The following is a 19608-nucleotide window of genomic DNA, read 5'->3' as shown; positions in this document are numbered from 1 at the left end:
CCATCTGTTCAGTTCCTGGTCTGATTCTCTATAGAACAGCTATATCCACTTAGTTGGTGATTTTTAACCTTTTTTTAAAAAAAACACAGAAACATGTGAAATAGGACTACTAAAGATTCATGTAAAACTTATTTTTTTCAGTTCCAACAGCAGATCTTTAATCTGGCATTCAAGACAAAAAAGAGTTTGGGCTATCTACAATCTGCAAGTTTTATGTAAATGACTGAAAGCTCATTAAAAGAACTTACTTCGGCTGTTTATGAATGCCACACTTCAAGTAAACTGCATAGTATACCTGATTTGGTGTTATTTTTTAGTGGGCAAGGGCAGTGGAATCTGCAGCTCAATACCCCAAACAGAATTCTCTGTAAGCTAAACAGAGAGCGTTCTTTTCAAAAGGCCCTTGGGATCTGTAGAGATCAAAGCAAGCTTTCATCTCAAAAGTCAATAAACAGTATTCTATCCATTTCCAGCCATTGATGAATAGATCTACTGTAACATAGTCCAATACTTACCCACTATACAATATTTTTTCCTCAAAATATATTTTCTTTCATTAAAATGTTGTACTATATAATAGTTTTATTACATTACATAAAAGGTTGGCTGGTAAAGTAAACTTAAAGGTTTTATTACAGTCAATTGCATAATGTGAATATTGGTAATAACTGAAAATTGCTTTTGACATTTTTTTTAGAAAAACAGAAATAATAATTTTAATATGTGATTATTATTGGATCTATTAGATCCTAATTTACTGAAGCTTTTTAAATAATTATATTTATTAGAATCTATAAGTGACTATAGTGACTTTGATTTTATGGCAAATACTGTAGAATACTTTCTCCCACCACAATAAAAAGGGATTACAGGATCATTAAAAGTGGGGGGAAACCTGTAGGATACATTCTAGACTTACTTGAAGTTTGTTGGTTATTTTCAGCTCAAAAAGAAGCTACTGACACCTGACTGAGACAGATCTAAACATGAAAATGCAGTTTGCATAGAATAATCTAGACTGGTGAAATTGAGTCAGATAGGCAGAATGCAATCCAATTAAGTAGATCAGGTCTGCTGAAAGTCAGTGGAGAAGCTCTCATTTTAAGAGCTTATTGAAACTAGAACCATGGATAGCTCCAAATAAGTTTTGTAGATTGAAGTTTTCTGTAGAAGAAATAACAATTGTCTCAGCTGCTAGCCAAAGTCAATTGGAAGATAAAGTTTTTCCCCAAATAATTGCTTAAGAAATGGCAGTCCTGCTATTTATTGGCTAGGAAAAAAATGCAGTTGAAAGCAAATGGAAGGGGAAACTAGTAGATTCAGGTATTGCAACCTGAATGTGCCTTTGAAGATTAGGGTCTCAGGAAATTGGGAGAGTTGGAATCTTTACGTACTGTCTTTTCCTTCTCTTTTCCTTTTTTAGAGAGTGGCTTTTGGAAGATGCATACACAAGAATCACATAACATGCATAAATAGAGAGAGAAAGATGCATAAATATATATAACCTCCAGAGGTTGTGAATGCTGCAACACTGGAAGTTTTTAAGAAGATATTGGATAACCATTTGTCTGAAGTGGTATAGGGTTTCCTGCCCAAGCAGGGGGTTGGACTAGAAGACCTCCAAGGTCCCTTCCAACTCTGTTATTCTATTTTATGTATTCAAATGTAAACAAATCACAACCCATACATTTATTGGGATGGTGTGATCTTCAGATGAAGCTGAGAACCCTAGGGTGACAAGAGAAGGATGTGGACATTGTGTAGAATTTGGGTTTGGGTTTATTATGTTTTTCCATTGGATTCTTCCTCTGTTTGTCTTAAATTCAAGCCCATCTTCCTTTTTTCTTCATATGGTGTGTAGACAGCAGTAATGCTTTGCTTCGTTGCCTCTGGAGCCTCATATTTCTGCTGTGCTGTGGAAATGAAGGTTCTGCCGAGAGTGATCTTTTTATATAAAAATATAAAAATTCTATTAAAACTTTTATAACAAAATCATAAAAACCAGTACAAACTAATAAAGAGCCAAAGAAACAAAACAAAGGAGAAAAGATTAAATGTGAAGAAAGAATGAAAAGAAATAAGAAAAAAGTTTCTGATTTCTTCTGCAGAAAATATAAGTACATTTACAATATTATCCCTTACTTTGTGATTACAAAAAAGAGCTCATTTTTTTCTGTTATCGAGTTTTTTTCTAATCATCAGAACCACAAGTTTTTTCCTGTTTCATGCAAAAAGTCTAAAGGGGTTTCCAATCAACCATTAATATAGATACTGCTTTTTCTCTAAAGTAAGTTAATTTAGCCAGCTCTGCAGATTCCATAATCTTCACCAGCCCTTCTTCCACTGAGGGTAGCATTGAGCCTTTCCACTTTTGAGCATATAATAGCCTCATTGCAGTTATCATTCATATGTATGTATGTATGTACATACATACTTACATACATACATACATATATACATACATACATAGTTCCATTACTGTTTTCTAGTTGCCTGTCCATTAGTCCCAAAAGTAGAATGTTGGTTTCAGTTGAAACAAAAGTACAATTAAAATTCTGCTGTCTCAGTAGATGTCATCAAACAATGTTCTTCTCTAGTTAAGGATGTCCAAAACAGAACTCTGTCTAATATTCCTTTGTGGAAGTATTCAGAGGTAATATTTAACCAGTATTGAAGAGAAATTATTTCTTTTGATTTTTTTTTAAATATTTCCTTAGGTTTATGTGTGTCCTATCATTCAAGTTTTGTATCTTTGAGCTTTTACTCAAAATCTAGACAGAAAGGAAGAGAGACATACAATGTATTTTAGCTTGTCATGTGATTAATTGCATGGTGTAGGGAAGAGATGTTCAAGCAGTGCAGGAGGATATTAATTCCTATTTCAAGAAATAGTACTTCCAGTTTAATTTCTCAAATGACCACCAAGAATTGAAGAATAAAAGTCTCATGGTGAGATGCTTTCCTAAGAAGTGTTTGACCAGATCTAGACAGTCAATTTTTCTTCATCCATTTCAATCAAATTTTATTTATATCTTGTTTGTCACTTGCTGGTCTTTTCTGAGAGGATTAGGGGGAATATGACCCCACTGATTTTCCTAGAATTCACAGTATCTTTCAGTACTGTCAAATATGGTATCCTCTCCTAGCAGGATTCACTAAGAAAATAATATATTGAGTTAGGGATGCAACAGAAATAGTTACCATGGTTATTACTGTATACAGGCCCTGAAAGTAAGCCTGGCTTCTTTAAGAAACACCAAAAGGTGTGGTAAATGTGCTCCTTATGAACATCTTTTCATATCCCAATAGCTGCCAGCTCAATTTTCATTTCTTGGCACCAAAATCTCAGATATTTTGCTTGACTCCCAAGATCAACTTGAAAATTCTACTTCTGGTGTTATCCCAACTGTTTTTATGTTTGCATTACGGTGTATTTAAATGTTTATTTTTACATGTGATACAGTATTTATGTTGTAAGCTACCCTAGGAAAATATGGATTGAAACAGGGACATAGCATTTCTAAAATTCCATAGCAACAGTGGAAAATTATTGGTTTGTTTTTTTTAAATCTTGCACTAGAAGATTGCTCAGAGCAAAGTGGGACAATCTTCTACTGAGTTTTGGGGTACTTTCTTATTTATATTGTTCCTCCAAAGCTTTATATGTATAGAAACTACTTTTCTGCTGATATTTTTTAATATTTTCGAATACATATTGGTATATGTCCATTATAACTTAAATTAGAAGTATATACTTGTTCCCTTCTGTCTTAAGAAGCATGATGTTTCTAAATATTTCCATAAATATTGGAAAGCATGCCGTTTTAAATGTTTTCAAAATTGTTGCAATAAATAAGGATTTGAGTAACATATTCCATCTGCTATAAACTGGCTTGTATAAATAATTCTCACTCCTTTGTACCTCCAGCTGAGGGATTCTGTTCTATGAACAGATACAACTGAGTAGATTCCATCCATGGATCATATTTTTCCAAAATGCTGGATATCAAAACAAAGTGATGAATAATTAAAAATAAATTTTGGAACAGAAAACAATATGGATGTGGACTTTAATGTTATAGGTAGTCCTTGACAATTGGGACCAGAATTTCTGTTGCTAAACAAGACAGATTGTAAGTGAGCCATGCTCAATTTAATTACCCTTTTTGCAATGGTGTTAAGTGAAGCAATGCAATTGTTAACTGAATCATACAGTTGTTAAGCAAATCTGACTTCCCCCATTAACTTTGCTAATCAGAAGCCAGCTGGGATGGTTGCAAATGATGATCACATGACCACAGGAGACTGCAATTGTCACACATTCAGCCTGGTTGCCAAGTGTCCAAATTTTTAGCACATGATTGTAGAGATGCTGTGAAGAATGTAAGTGTGAGGACCAGTCATAAATCACTTTCTTCAATGTCATAACTTTGAATGTTTCTGATGAATGATTGTGAGTCAAGAACTACTGTTATAGCATAGGATGCGAACATAACTGGCATGAAAATATCTATATTTGAGAGTGCTTTAAACTAGTTTCCTAGGCAGAGATACAAAAAACCCTAAATAATCTATTCTTACTGAAAGGAGCATGCCTTTGCTGTTGTGTGAATAGATAGAATAGAAGTGCAATAGTGGTTTACAGAGCATATTGCCCCCCAACAATCTGGGTCCTCATTTTACTGACCTCAGAAGGACAGAAGGCTGAGTCAACCTTGAGCCTGGTGAGATTTGAACTGCCAAATTGCAGGTAGCTGGCAGGCAGCAGAAGTAGCCTGCAGTGCTGCACTCTAACCACTGTGCCACCATGGCTTATAGAATAAAGGCAATAGCAATAGAGTTTTTGCAAGGGTTGGTACATTGAGTTCTTCTATTTGTCAAGCAAGGGTATCCCAGCAATTAAGGCAAAGATGAGGAAGCTTGTTTGCAGTTTTCTCTTGGAGAATAAGTCAAGATAATATGGCACCATGCTGTGAAAAAAATAAATAAAATATTACTACTGTATATGTATGGTATGATAAATTTTAATGCTATTGTATTAACAGCACTTCTGCTACACCATAATTTCAACTATATAAATATGGCTTTTCTTGTTTTAAGTCATACATTGACATTTTTATCATGGGGTAGCACATGGTTTTAGTAAATAAACTTGATGAGAATTTATTATTTGTTTGGATGCAGGAATAGTTATCCAATAAAGATTTCTCCAGTGTTTGCAAATAAGCTATGAAAATATGGGATTGGTGAGCATTGAAATGCCCATGCGCAAGACTAATAATGTAAAAATTTAGGATAAGAACTGAGTTACATCAGCAGAAAGCACAGGTAGAAATCTTGCTTATTAAAATTTCATAGTTTTAAAACACGAGACAGTAAGTTTAATATTACACACAGTGTTGATACATTGCCATAGTGTGATTATCAAATCAAGCTTCCATATTTCTTTACTTTTTGGGGTACATGATAAATTATGTAATACTGTTTCATTCTTGAATTCAGTGTTCAGTGAAAATGAATTTACCCTTCTTAAAAGGAAAAACAGACTTCCAGATAATAAGCCATAGAGGTTGAAAAAAGACCTGAAAGCATGAATAGAAGAGATGACTCCACGAGACTGTCCATTATCTGGAAGCCTGCACTCTCAAACAAAAAAATCTCCACACCACAAGCCAAGTAAACACCTGGGCACAAACAGAACCCCCCTGATACCTCCAGCTCTAACACACCCCAACCAGGCACCCAGATGAAACCTAGCTTCTTAATAAATGATAGCCGTCCGTTTACTCAAAGCCAAGCCACACTAAAAGCCTCCAATACAAGAAACACAATGTTGCCAGCCAATCAAGACAAAAAAAAAAACACTACAAAACAGACAGAAGATATTAGAAACACCAATCAAGCAGAACACAGCAAACTCCAAGACCAACGGACACAGACCAAGACTCCCAACCAATCAGGATGAAGAAAAAAAACCATTCTAACACAGCAGTAGGCTAGCACCAAATTTAAAACAGAAATGGCTGTGAAAGCCTGACTCACAGACAAACACTATACAAAAGCCTGACGATGGCAGATGAGATTCTGCCGAAACTTCACTACAACTTTAAAAGCACAACTATAATGACGTGGGAAAATACCCAAAGAAAGCTGAATAACACACACACACACACACACACACACACACACACATATATACACACACACACACATACATACATACATACATATGCCTCTACCCCTCCCTTTTTCATATTTTAACTTTTTTCTTTGACCTTTTTGTTGTTATTTTGTATTTTTTCTTCTTTTGAAATAGTTTATTGAATTATATTTTGATATAATTAAAAGAATTATGTACATGAAATGTTACCTTCAGTAAAATATTTTTTCTGAAAGATGTATGACTTGTGCTAACATAAACTAAATGTAGATGTTTTAATGCTATAAACTAGCTTATTTTATATTATTAAATATATTAAATTTAAAATGGCCAAACATCTTGAGATATCAATATAATTTTATTTGGGTAAGACTGTGCCTTAAATTACACACAGTGATATACACAGGGGGAAGTACAAAGGAATATGTTTATGTATATTTTCAGATGTATAGATTGATAGTTGGTGCATTATTAGTCTTATTTTCTTTCATTATTAAAGGCATTATATATACAGTTCCAAATAATTTCTAATCTAGTTTCAAACCAAACTTGGTTATATCATGTGAATTGAAGCTAATACGTTGGGTCATTTGAATCTACATTATTAAGATTCAAGACTCAGTTAAGATTACTAAAATATAAATGATCTTTATTATACCTAATGTAATCTTAATTTCTCAGAATTCTATCGCTGCCATTTTAATTCCTGGCAGTTTGTTCTAGTATAAATTGTAAAATGGGAAATGTCTTCAAATGATTGATGGAACAAAGTAATCCAGTGAAGCTTCCTAATATTTAACCAAACAACTTTTTAAAATAGAGTTGGTACACTGTTTCTTGTGGCATACATCTAACCTTATTTTCTCATTTTAATCCACTATTGTTCTGGTTGCTAGAAAACATGCTGCAAAATCTCCTTGATCAAAAATTATTACAGATCGAATAAACTTGCATTCTAAGTGCAGTGGTAACCATTGAAACTTATCCAATGGTCTCTTAATATAGAACTGTTTTGCAGCATTTTCTTGTCTGAGACAAAAAACAAGATAGTTTTCCTTCCCATGCTATGTTCAAAGGCTGACTGAACTGATAGTTGAATCTTACTATCACATCACCAGTGTTGAAGAATGTTACACCATGGATGCTAGTTTATGGATCGATATAGTCTAACATCAGGAAAGTTGCCATAGTTGTCCATCCTTATGGCAAGTCAGTGATGTAATATGTTAGAAAGAAATAGTCCAGATCCTACATTTTAGATTTAAGTTACGTTTCACTTATTATCTAGAAAATACAGTTCTATAATGTATTACATAATTAATTATTATTTCTATCATTTTCTTTCAGTTTGTGGGGATATCCATGGACAATTCTTTGACTTGATGAAGCTGTTTGAAGTGGGAGGTTCTCCTGCCAACACACGATACCTTTTTCTAGGGGACTATGTTGACAGAGGATACTTCAGTATTGAAGTAAGCATTGTTTCTTTTTTTAGCTATGAAATTTATTTCCACTGCATGCTGGTTTCTCTTTTTCTTTTAGTATGTTATAATTCTAAAGGTATATTTTCATGCTGCCACTTTTGACAAACATGGAATCCTTCTGTATCCTTCTGACTTCCACGCTCTGTATGCAGGATTGCAGTTTAAATCATTCATGTTCACTTTCCTGATAGTTTTAAAATGATTTTAAACTTCTTTGTAATTTGGCCAAGTCTAAAAGCAATCTTCCTTCCCCCATCCCCACCCCTTGCAGTAGCATCAGATAATTGTGATGACGAACAGTTATCTTGCATTTAATTATGTTCCTTTCATATAAAATACAGTAAGAGGGGCAATATGTATTCTTCCTGGCTATGTTAAATTACACTTTGTGTAGGTTAATACTGCTCCTTGAGGCCATTCTATGTTTTTAATCATATTTCAGATATTAAGGAAAAGACAGCATCTATTGTCAAACAGGTTTTGAGGGCTTGGACCATCAGCTTCTAAGTTCTCTGAATCTGTCTTTTTTGTGGTGGGTGGAATTGCCTGCTGCCTGCAAATTGTTTCAAATAGAGACAACAGTGCATGAAGAAAACCATTGTATTTTTAGGAACAAGAATTGGAAATTATACAAGGTGGGTGGAAGAAATATAATAATGCATTGCAAAGGAAAATGAAGCATTTCAAACTTTTATATATACTATGTGTGTGGGTGCATATGTATGTATGTATGTATCTGGGTATGTATATAAATGTGTGTGTCTGTTGGTGCATATTATATATTTATGTGTGTACACATGCGCACACACACACACACACACATACTGCAAAGCTTGATAAGATATCTGATTTTTTTAAAATAATAAATTTGTCTTTTTCCCCTTCCACTCCAGAAATAAATTAGTACTAGGCTATGTTCATTCTTCTTTAATTTACCATTTACTTTATAAGTATGATTACTTTAAAAAAAATAGTTACTCCTTTGAAGTGTTAGATAACACATTTAGCCTAGTAATTAAGTCTTCAGTTTAGCATAAAAATTAAGAGGAATAAAATGAAAGTGCCAGATACACTTTTCTATGTTGCAGTACTAACACTGCAAGAGAACTAGTCTCTAATAGAGGACTTATTGGAATCTTTTCAAAGTGCTTTAAATTATCACATGAACATTGTTATGAGCTACCCTATGTCAACATTTTAAAAATTAAATTATTATAAGAATCTGTCAAGCTCAAATAATCAGAGACATAATAGATATGTTTAACATTACAGGGGAAAAAATCGATAGAAAGACTTCTTTCTTTTTCTTCATTCTAGAACACAGGATCATTAATAAAAGACTGATGAAGAATGTATGATTTCAGAATGGAATATTTCATAGAGAGTTAATTTGAATTGTTTTAAAGGGCTACTATATAACTTCATGGAGAACATTATAGGCTAGTTACAACTGCGGTATGAAGGATTAATTGTTTCATTTATTCAATTCCACTAGCTGCGCATCTCAGTCAATGACCCTGGGAGGCTGACAATTATAATAAAATTACAATAAAAATACTAAAACATTTTAAAATAATAAAAATGACAGAAACATCCTAAATAAATATACATAGCTGCTGAAATATTTGACCAGTTAGCAATACAGATAGGAAATGGGGTCCTTAAGACAGTCAGTACCCCAGGTTTGGGAACATAAGCCAGGTTTTTAGGACCTTACGAAAGCCTAACAGGGTTGGGGGCTTACCTACCTTGCTAGATTGGACCTCAAAAAAGTTCCTGCCTCATTTCTGGAAGACAGATTAGGAGTTTTCAGGTTCCTCAGCTGACACAACTAGCAGTACCTACTCTGATTTGGTTACTGATATCTTCACATCAGAAGAAGAAGAAAGGAAAATGTGAATCTAATTTAACAATGTTATCTATCTTTATCTGCATATGTTTTCTGGGAAAATTCATCTAATGATTCATGATTGGGCAGCTATTTTATAACCATGTGTCAACCCTTTAAGATAGATAGACTAGGAAGACCATGCATTCTTTTAGCAGAGCAGTCTTCAGTTCATTATTTCTTCCCCAAATGTTGTCTTTTTGTGTTTTCTAACCCTGCCCCCACAATATTTAAAAACATTAAAAATAATGTTAACATTAAAACATTAAAAATAATGTCCTCTTGAAAGGGAGGAGATAGCTATCCGATGATCAATGATAGTGTGAAACTCCTTGCTAGTTTTTGCTGTATTACTTATCATAATGAGGACTGTATCAGTTCTTCCAGGTTTGATGATAATCTGCCATTCTAGCCTCTTTTGAATTCTAGCCTCTTTTAACCTGATATTGAATATACATGTCGGTGAGGAGTCTTTGGTGCTCTCTGAGCTTGCTTGTTTTTGTGCAGATGTGTCATTACGCTAACTAGGTAACCTCATCAGTGCTAGCTGATCAATTCTAACTGATGACCTTACCTAGTTAAGGTAATGAAACATCTGCAAGAAAACAAGCAAGCTCAGAGAGCACCAAAGATCTGTCATTTCAACCCTGAGCTACAAATATTCTCCTTTATTGTATTGATACAGGTGGGTCATTAAACAGTCGCATTTCTCTTCTTTGCAAAAAATAAAAAGCAGTAATGATTGTTTAAGAAAAGCATTGCAGGAATTATCGGTAGATTTCTCTTGGCTTCTCTTATTCAAATTATTCTTTTCTGCAGAAATCTAAAAGCATACTTTCTTCATTCCTTAAAAATATACCTTAGCCTTCCCTTTTAATCGTCTAAATAAGAGTCTCTGGACAAATAGGCAAATGATTTGTAGCTGAGAAAGCAGCTAGAATGGAAGCCAAACCTGCAGTAACTTTTAAGTCCATAAATTTGCATGATTTAGCTTTTCCTCAGGCATACAAATGCTCAAAACTGATTGTGCCAATTGGAAGTAATAGCGTTCTCCTGCATTTTTCCACTATAGATCCTATATACTAGAAGTCTTATAATTCAGGCATGTTTAGTTAGAGCTGACCTTCAGATAAATGTCACTTGGAGAACTCTTTTGAATTTGATATAGTGACATATTTTGTTAAAGGGTCAAGCAACAAATATGATTTGTAAATAGAGATTGGCAAATATAGCATATCTTCTGCAAGCAAAATACATTTTTCCATTGAGCTGTTCCGAGCATCCAGAGAGTGGGGAGGTGCTTAGTCTCTGCTCGGATAGGCTGGGCTTAATTAGTAGGATGCTGTTGCTCCTCCCTGGCTCCTCCCTAGCATCCCCCAGTTTTAGCTCAGCCTTTGATTCGATAGGCAGCTTTCCTTGGTCGGAGCAGGAACAAACTGAGGTGAATAGATTCTTCATATTCAGATTGGCTTTTCAAAAAATTTTCTCCAAATTTTCCTCAGCAGATCTGACTGCAATTAGAGAGAAGCAGCCAGAATGATCGCGGATTGCCATGGGCGTTCCGGCCGCATTTGCGCCCATAAGGGCAGAGACTTAGATCCCTGACACTCTAATTCGGAAATCGTGCCTTTTCCAAAGTACGAAGTTTTCCTTTCCTTCGATCCACTTTCCCTGTGTCTCCCCCCTTGCCATTGCCTTTCCAAGCTTTCGCGCCATTTAACAAAGAGCCAAGCTTTGGTATGTCCCACTGTCTGGATGCTCAGAGCAGCTCAATGGAGAAAGGGCATTGGTACTTACCTGATACGCCCATTCTCAGTGAGCTACAACGAGCATCCAGCCCCACCCAATATCCATCTGGTGGGGTCCTGTTTTGGCCAACGATAAATCTGGATATATGCAACAAACAAAGAACAATAGAGAGAGCGGGGGTTGCATCACCTTGTCTTCGCCAAAACTGGGGGATGCTAGGGAGGAGCCAGGGAGGAGCGACAACATCCTACTAATTGAGCCCAGCCTATCCAAGCAGAGACTAAGCACCTCCCCACTCTCTGGATGCTTGTCGCAGGTCACTGAGAACAGGTGTATCAGGTAAGTACCAACACCCTTTCTGGCTGCAAACAAGATTCCCCTTCTATTATCTGAATATTTTGCAATATGCTAAAATCAAAGAAGAATGTCACAGCACAGCATTCTACTTAATTTGTGCCTTGACATATACTCTAAATTAAGATGCTGGGTATCATGACTCAATGTTCTGGGATTTGAAGACAAGACACAGAATTATGACCTGTGCAGTTTCCAAAGTTGTTCTTCTAATGTATGATGGAATATGTGTATAGTTAGCTAAAGGAATATTTTTCCTGCTGTTTGGATAGTGCAGAATTGGAATAGTTTTGAAATTGGGCAGGGACTTCAGATACAAGTGCATCCTCCCAATTTTCAAAAGAAACCTAAAATAATTCTGAATTTGGATTTTTCTCCATGCAATCATCTGAAAATCAGGTCTTCATGAAACTGACAATAGAAAAATCTTGCATTTAGTAAATCTAATAAATGTTGTTTAAAAAGCTAGGTGGTTAAGTACTGAATCTCTTGGGGTGGAAAGCATTTCAAACATGAGGATTTTTCTTTTTACATATCGTCTTAATGAATTATTAATTTAGTGATAAATCCTAAAGTTGATGAATGAGCTTCCAGATGTCATAAAGTTGAAGAATATTCAATATATGGTAAAAGAAACTTGTATTAATACGATCTTTGAGAGTAAAATAAAACAGGCAGATGTTATCAGTGATAATGTAACACCAACTTGAGGCAGTGCAGAAAAAATAAAAATGCAGTGCTTAAACATTTAAATTTCCAACCAGTTTGGCTTAAGATTGCTGCTATATACTCTCAACCTGCTTAATCACATAATGATGCCACTGCAATTTTCTTTTTCTATAAGTGTGTTGTATGTTCTGAATGCATATGGTTAACATACAATATATCATGTAATATGATAAAAAGAGAGAGAGAAAAACATGTTACATTTATTCAGTCCCTGAATTTATGATCTGACAAAAGACACATATTTGGAATAGGTTGTCTACAAGGCTTCTGGATGAGGACCTATTGTGGGTTAGATGTCACAGTGAACCTGGACAGTGCCATAGTGAAATCAGTAACCAGGAAACAGGTTCTGAGAAAAATCTATCTGCAAGAAGAATCAATCAAGAATTTGACAACCTATCTTTGTCTGCAATCCTTGCAAGGACACCACAAGAATTTAGTTTCTTGTGGTTGATCATGAATTGATCAGCTTGGGAACCAAGGGAATATCAGTACACCAACATTCTCAGTGTAGGCTTTACAGATACAGCTAGCAAAAACATTACTTTCTTGAATTCATTTAGCATATAATCAATTTACAATTTAGGGGAAATATTCTGAACAGCAAAAAAGGAACAAAGTCAGTATGTTATCTTTTTTAAAAAATTAAGAAAAGGTAGAAAATCCTTCCTTAAACAATTTAAATGTAAATTTAGAAGCAAAAATCTTAAGTTTGTAATTCAAGAAAGTTTTAAACATAATGTAGGAAAGAGTAATTTTAGAAAATAGAAGAATACATTTTTTTTTCTGGCAAAAGTGAAAATAGTAAAGTTAATTAGACAAAAGACCACAGCTTTGTGAGAATGCTGCTCACATTAAGGAAAATAGATAATCGATGGATTTTACAAAACAAGAAGATAAAGGTATTATGAGCCAGTCTGTGTGACTCTATCTAAAGAGAGCGAATTGAATGTAAAGTATTAAAGACAGAAAAAAGCAAAACAGAAAAAAAGAGAAATATGCTTTTAACTTTCACCCTAGTTATAAACATGCTTTCATTTTATCATAATGGCAACCACAACAAAAGATGCAAACAAAAGACTTAGAAGGAAGGAGAGGTTCAGCAGAACACTTTATGTATAATGACATTTCATTAGATTTACTGCACAAAATTTTTGAGGAATTTGGCAAGAAGATGACTGCAACAGTTGCCAGTAGTTTGGGTGCTTTCAAAAAGGAAATGAAAGAAAGATTTGTAGGAATAGAAAAAGGATATGGAAGAAATAGTTTTAAAATATTGAACAAATTGTAGGACAATTGTGTGAAGACCTAAAACAAATTAGTGACAAAGTGTAAATTATGTAAAGTAATATATAAACAGAGATGTAGAAAGGTTTGGGAAAAAATGGCATTACTGGAAGTGAGAGAAAAAGAATTTTGTTTAAGATTTGGAACAATTCCAGAAGAGCATGCATATCAGAAAAAAGATTCTTAAATCTCTGTCTAATTTTCTGTATTGGAAGAAAAAAGAAATTAAGTCAGAGAATGATAAGATTTACAAGTTTAATACATGGTTTCCAAAATTAAGAAATTTTCCAAGGGATGTCCCTCTGCACTTTGTCATGAAAAAATATGCTGGAGATCAAATTTTAAATGCAGCAGCATTTTAATACTAGATTAAGTATTGATGATACAAATGTAATTATGCTTAAGAAATCATCAATTAGAATATTACATAAGAGAAAAAAGTACTGTATTCGGAGCAACACAATTGTATGCAGAGAAATCCTTTGAAAATTTGAATTGGATTTTCTTGTTTAGAGTTTTAGAACATTTTTAACTTTTATTAAATGGGTAAAATTAACTTATAATTCACAGAAAGTCAAATAATTAATGAAGAACTAACAAAAAACTTTATGAGATTCAAAAAGGCTCCAAATAAATATATCTGTGGTTTTTCCACCCTTGTTTGTTTTAGTTCTTGAGGTACAGCTAGTACTTGACTTACGACCATAATTGAGCCCAAAATTTCTGTTGCTAAGTGGGATATTTGTTAAGTGAGTTTTGTCCCATTTTATGATCTTTCTCTCACAGTTGTTAAGGGAATAACTGTGGTTCTTAATTTAGTAATATAGTTGTTAAATGGATAAGGATTTCCCATTGACTTTGCTTGATAGAAGACTGCAATGGGGATCACATGACCCTGGCCCACTGCAGCCATCATAAATATGGATCAGTTTTCAGGTGTCTGATTTTTGATCCTCTGATCATGGAGATGTTGCAAGTGTGAAAAACGGTCATAAGTTACTTTTTTTGGTGCCGTTGTAACTTTGAACGGTCACTAAAGGAATGGTTGTAAGTCAAGGACTACCTGTACCGAATAGAGACATAAGACAAGATGAGAAAATTGTGGGAGTTAAGCTTTAAAAAAGAATTTGTGAATGTCGTGATATTGGTTTTTATAGAATTGGTAGAAGGAGTAGAAACATTAATGGAAAAATTGCTAACAAATGTTAAGTTGAAGAAACTGAAGATGCTAAGAAAAATATGAAATTAGAAGATCAAATAAAACTGATGGAGAAAACTGAATTTAAGATTGAAAAAAGTAAAATGATATGACAAATATGAATTGTATGTTATTTCAAAATAACTGTGTTACCGGAATAAAATCAAGAAGGACATGTTAAGATGTGACAAATTAGAATTGTCATTGTTAGGGAGAACTGTGGTGAAAATTAATGTTTTGCTTAGAATGATGTTTCTGTTTCAGACAATACCTATTTCGACAAGTGATGTACTATTCAAACAATGGCAAAAGATATAGCAAGGGGGGAAAACCCTCAAGTTTAATATAATGTGCTACAAGAAGCAAAAGAAAGACTGGGTTTACTGGATTTGAAATTGTATTTTACAGCTTGATGTTTGAGCAGAAAAACCCATTCTTGGTCTTTTAGAGTTAGATGACCATGACCTGAAGCTTGGATGATATGTTATGATAAAGTTAAATGAATATGTATTTTAAATACCATTTTATTAGATATGCTGTATTGAGAATATAGAATAGATCCAAAACCAGGCTATGCCTGAAAACATTTCTGTGGATTACATGCATAGAAGAGATACGGCAAGCAAAAACAAATAGTTAACATACCAAGAATTATTGGAAAATCTTTAAAGGGAATATAAAATTATAGAGAGAGCAAGTAGTAGAAAAAGAATGGTTGTCCATTTACAGTTATCAGAAAGATTCAAAACAAGTATTAGGTAAGAAAAATATGTATTTAGTATTACGTGTCTTAACAGCAGCAAGGATTATCTTCACATAATATTGGAAAAATGAAGAAACACTGCAAGATGAAGAGATAATTAAAAGATATTAAATTGTGCGGAAATGGATAGACTTGCGTTGAAAATCAAACAGAAAGAAGACACAGAATATTATCAAACATGGAACTTATTTTACCAGTGGTTGGAGAAAAGTGGAGAGTAAGAATGGAATCCGTATTGCTAAGCAAATTAGATACCCAGACAACACAATGTTTATTAAGCACTAAGAAATGTAATTAATAGAAAATTAATCAAATTTATTTTTTAAAAAAAGAAAGATTCAAAATGGATAAAAAGACTTCTGGTATGGGACAAAGTAAGACAGAAATTGAGGTATTGTTGTATATTGGTGATGAACATACAATTGCTAAAATGTATCAAATTTTGCTGACAGTTGAAACAGAAAGAATGAGTTATAAATCAGCCAATATTTTGATTATAATATGGAGACTGATCAGTGGGAAAATATGATTTTAAAAGACTTGAAATTTTAATTATGTTATGATTTTATAAAGAATTTTTATAAAATAATGTATCATTGGTATACAATGTTAGACAAATTAGAATGTATGTTGGAAATGAGAAAAACTGAAAGGGCATTTTATCATACTCATGGAAAACCTTGATTAAAATACATACATTGATTGATACAGTGAATTTTGAAGTTTAATATTCAGTTGAAGTCAGAACTCCTCCTTTTAGGATTGATGAACCTGAAAATGCTGTAGAAGATTATTTCAGTTTTTTTTTTAAATTAGACTATGCTTTGTCAGAGAGAGAAACAATTTAATTCTCTCAGTTTTGTAATACCTAGTATTGTTCAGAGTAGCCTTCTGGTTTTCAGGTCCCATCATTCGCACCTAGAATCAGTGCAGTAGAAAAGAGTGTGCTGTTGAAACTTAAGGAATAGGTAGTATCTCAATGCTATCATTGAATTGAGACTTGATCTAAGATGAAATATCAGAAACTTGGTGATTCATATTATGATGTAATGTAATTACATGTCAGATTGCAATTTACACATACATTTTACATTCTATATTTGTTAAAAGTTTAGTAATCATGTGATCATTATATGAAAAAAAATAGCCTAAAAGAAGACACAACTTTTTAATTAAGCCTCATGGCATCTATTTGTGGTAAATCAATGTTATGATTTATAGTTTGGTACATATGTAAAAATGTACCAAAAAGGGATGCAGTGGGTCAGTGGCTATGATGCTGAACTTGTCGATCAGAAAGGTCGGCAGTTCGGTGGTTCGAATCCCTAGTGCCGTGTAATGGAGTGAGGTCCCATTACTTGTCCCAGCTTTTGCATAACGGAGTGAGGTCCCTTTACTTGTCCCAGCTTCTGATAACCTAGCATATAAAAATGCAAGTAGAAAAATAGGGACCCCCTTTGGTGGGAAGGTAACAGCGTTCCGTGGGCCTTCAGCATTTAGTCATGCAGACCACAGAGACCACAGAGACATCTTTGGACAGCACTGACTGTTCAGCTTTGTAGCAGAGATGAGCCCCCTAGAGCCAGAAACGACTAGTAAGTATGTGTGAGGGAAACCTTTACCTTTACATATATAAACTAGAATATAAAGAAGAGTTTCAACCTTGCTTTAGGCCAGTCAATTAGTTGTTGGAAAAAAGAAATAGAAAAAATCCTTCAAGATGGAAAGACTATCAGATGAAAGTCTTTCGTTATTTTAGGTTGTCACTCGCTACAAAGAAAGAGAACTTACCCCTAGAGAATGTTAGGAAATGATTCAGTGCATGAATGAGAAGTGAATGGGCTTAGGAATCAGGGACTTATGAAAAGAACTTTTATCAAAAGGAAAGAGAAAACAGGATAAAAATATTTTTTAAAAAAATTAGGACTTCCCTGCAGTTTCTGTTACCACATTATAGGATTGGTTCAGGATAGCCCATATCTTAAAATCATATCCAGCATATGAAATCTGACCAGAAGTATCTTGTTGCACAATTCACATACAGCCTCTTACCTCTGATGTAAGTAAAATATATAAGGTTAAATAGAAAGTATTAGATACAGAAAAATGCATGCATAAGTAGTGATTTTATTTTATGATTATTAATACTTCAGAAGAATTCTTAGGAAATGCTTTGAATTATACAGCAATTTCTACCAATGATGAGTTTGTAGCACTAAATTAATTACACTTTGTGTAACTTGACTTGAATGGAATTATGTTTGTATAAGAATATTTAGCTTGTTTGCTCCTCAATATAATTTGGATTCTTATGTGAATCTTTTAAGTGATTTTGTCTTCTGGCTTAATATCAGTTTCCCCAAGCCATTCTTCTTTGAGCAATGCTCTTAAGACTTTTCTATATGCAAATATGCCTCAGGCCAGGTTTAATGTTGTAATGTCCCATTCCTCAGTATGTTAGAACCTGATCTTTCCTCTGAATATACATCAGGTATTTTCTGTAACAATTATTAGCTTTACATGGCAGTTCGTATTGCTTTAAAATTATGTTCTCCCTTTCTTCAAAATTAAGAAAGTTGCTTTACAAAAAAAATTGTTAGCATTTTTGTATGTGTAAAATATGGTATTTCATTATTTGTTGAGATTTCTCTAAACTTGACATAACTGTTGAAAGAAGTGTTAACAAACATGATCTATCAGCTTGTGGGGTGTATTTGTCCACATTTATTCTCATGTAGCTAAATAAATAATAACAAATTTGTTTTAGGGTTGTTTACAAGAAAATTATTTCAAAAGTGTCATTTTTCTTCTTTTTAATTGAAATGTGCCCTTATTTTTTATTAAGCTTTTCTGTTTGTTTAAGCTCCATTTAATATTGTAGGATTTCCATAGGGGTATATGACTCAGCCTACCCAAACACAGAAACCTATTCTGTTTATCCCTCTGAAAATGAACTAGCTATAAATCTTTAAGAAAACTGAAAATCCAGGTTCTTTAATATCAATAAGCTGAAATAAACAGAAGAAATTCCCAAAGTAACTCTGATTTTTCCTATTAACTATTTACTATTTATTAACTATTTATAGTGTGTGGCAATTCCTATAAGCTCATCAAAGCGGTTAGATCAAAGGAGTCATTGGTCAAATTTTCGCCTGCCTAGGCTAGGAGGCAATGCAAGCTAATGACAAAGATAACTTGGCTGTTATTAATGAAAGTAGTAAATATTAAGGTTTGTTTGTTTGTTTGTCTGTTTCATTAAACAAAGAAAGCAACTTTTGTGAGGAAGAGTATTTCTATCTTCTCGGTGAATGTCATTCCTGCCAATTGAATTGATCTTTGCATATAGCATTACCAAGTTCAATCTTTTTTCCTAGTATGAAAACAACATTTTTGAAAGAATTATGGCTTGTCTATCACTAGTAAATGTATTAAAAATTCATGAGGTATTGGACTTTGCTAAAGCAAAGTGAACAAGTGCATAGTATCTAAAAGCCTAGAAAAGCCTCTAAATGTGACCAGGCATGATTAATTTAATATTTCACATGTGAGCTGTATAAAGCAAATTTGAATGTTCATTCTTGATCACCTTTCTACCTTTTTTCCCTTTGCAGTGTGTGCTTTATTTGTGGGCCTTGAAAATTCTTTATCCCAAAACACTGTTTTTACTGCGTGGGAATCATGAATGTAGACATTTAACAGAGTATTTCACATTTAAACAAGAATGTAAGTATGACTCAGAATGTCTTCTTTTGATTCTGTTCCTTTTTGAGAGAGTGTTAAAAATCTCATTCAGGAATAAAACAAGTAAACTAAATACCATTTTTAAAACCTGCATTTAGATTTTTCAAAAAGGCTCATGGATAGTTGCCATCTAAAAACATTCATTCCTTGATCTTCAAATGTGATTATACTTCTTGAAATTGTATCCAGATTCTGAGTTTGAATTAACTTTGAATTAATGCTCCATATTCCTCTTGCACAATATGAGTTCCTGAT

At 33.7% G+C, this 19608-nt stretch overlaps 1 protein-coding gene across 10 annotated transcripts in view; it reads left to right on the top strand.

Moving 5' to 3' along the window:
- PPP3CA (protein phosphatase 3 catalytic subunit alpha) overlaps positions 1-19608 on the top strand; it is a 197133-nt gene that overhangs the window by 116452 nt on the left and 61073 nt on the right. For all 10 annotated transcript variants that reach the window (XM_026698277.2, XM_087935938.1, XM_087935940.1 and 7 more), the window contains exons 3-4: positions 7508-7632; positions 19224-19335. In XM_026698277.2, the coding sequence (XP_026554062.1) occupies positions 7508-7632; positions 19224-19335 (237 nt within the window). The remainder of the gene's footprint in view (positions 1-7507; positions 7633-19223; positions 19336-19608) is intronic.

Source organism: Pseudonaja textilis, chromosome 6, assembly GCF_049901715.1.
Source record: "Pseudonaja textilis isolate UNSWEBS1 chromosome 6, rPseTex1.2, whole genome shotgun sequence".
Taxonomy (NCBI): domain Eukaryota; kingdom Metazoa; phylum Chordata; class Lepidosauria; order Squamata; family Elapidae; genus Pseudonaja; species Pseudonaja textilis.
Note: the sequence above shows the minus strand (reverse complement) of the source record. Positions and strands in the feature narration are given on the sequence as shown.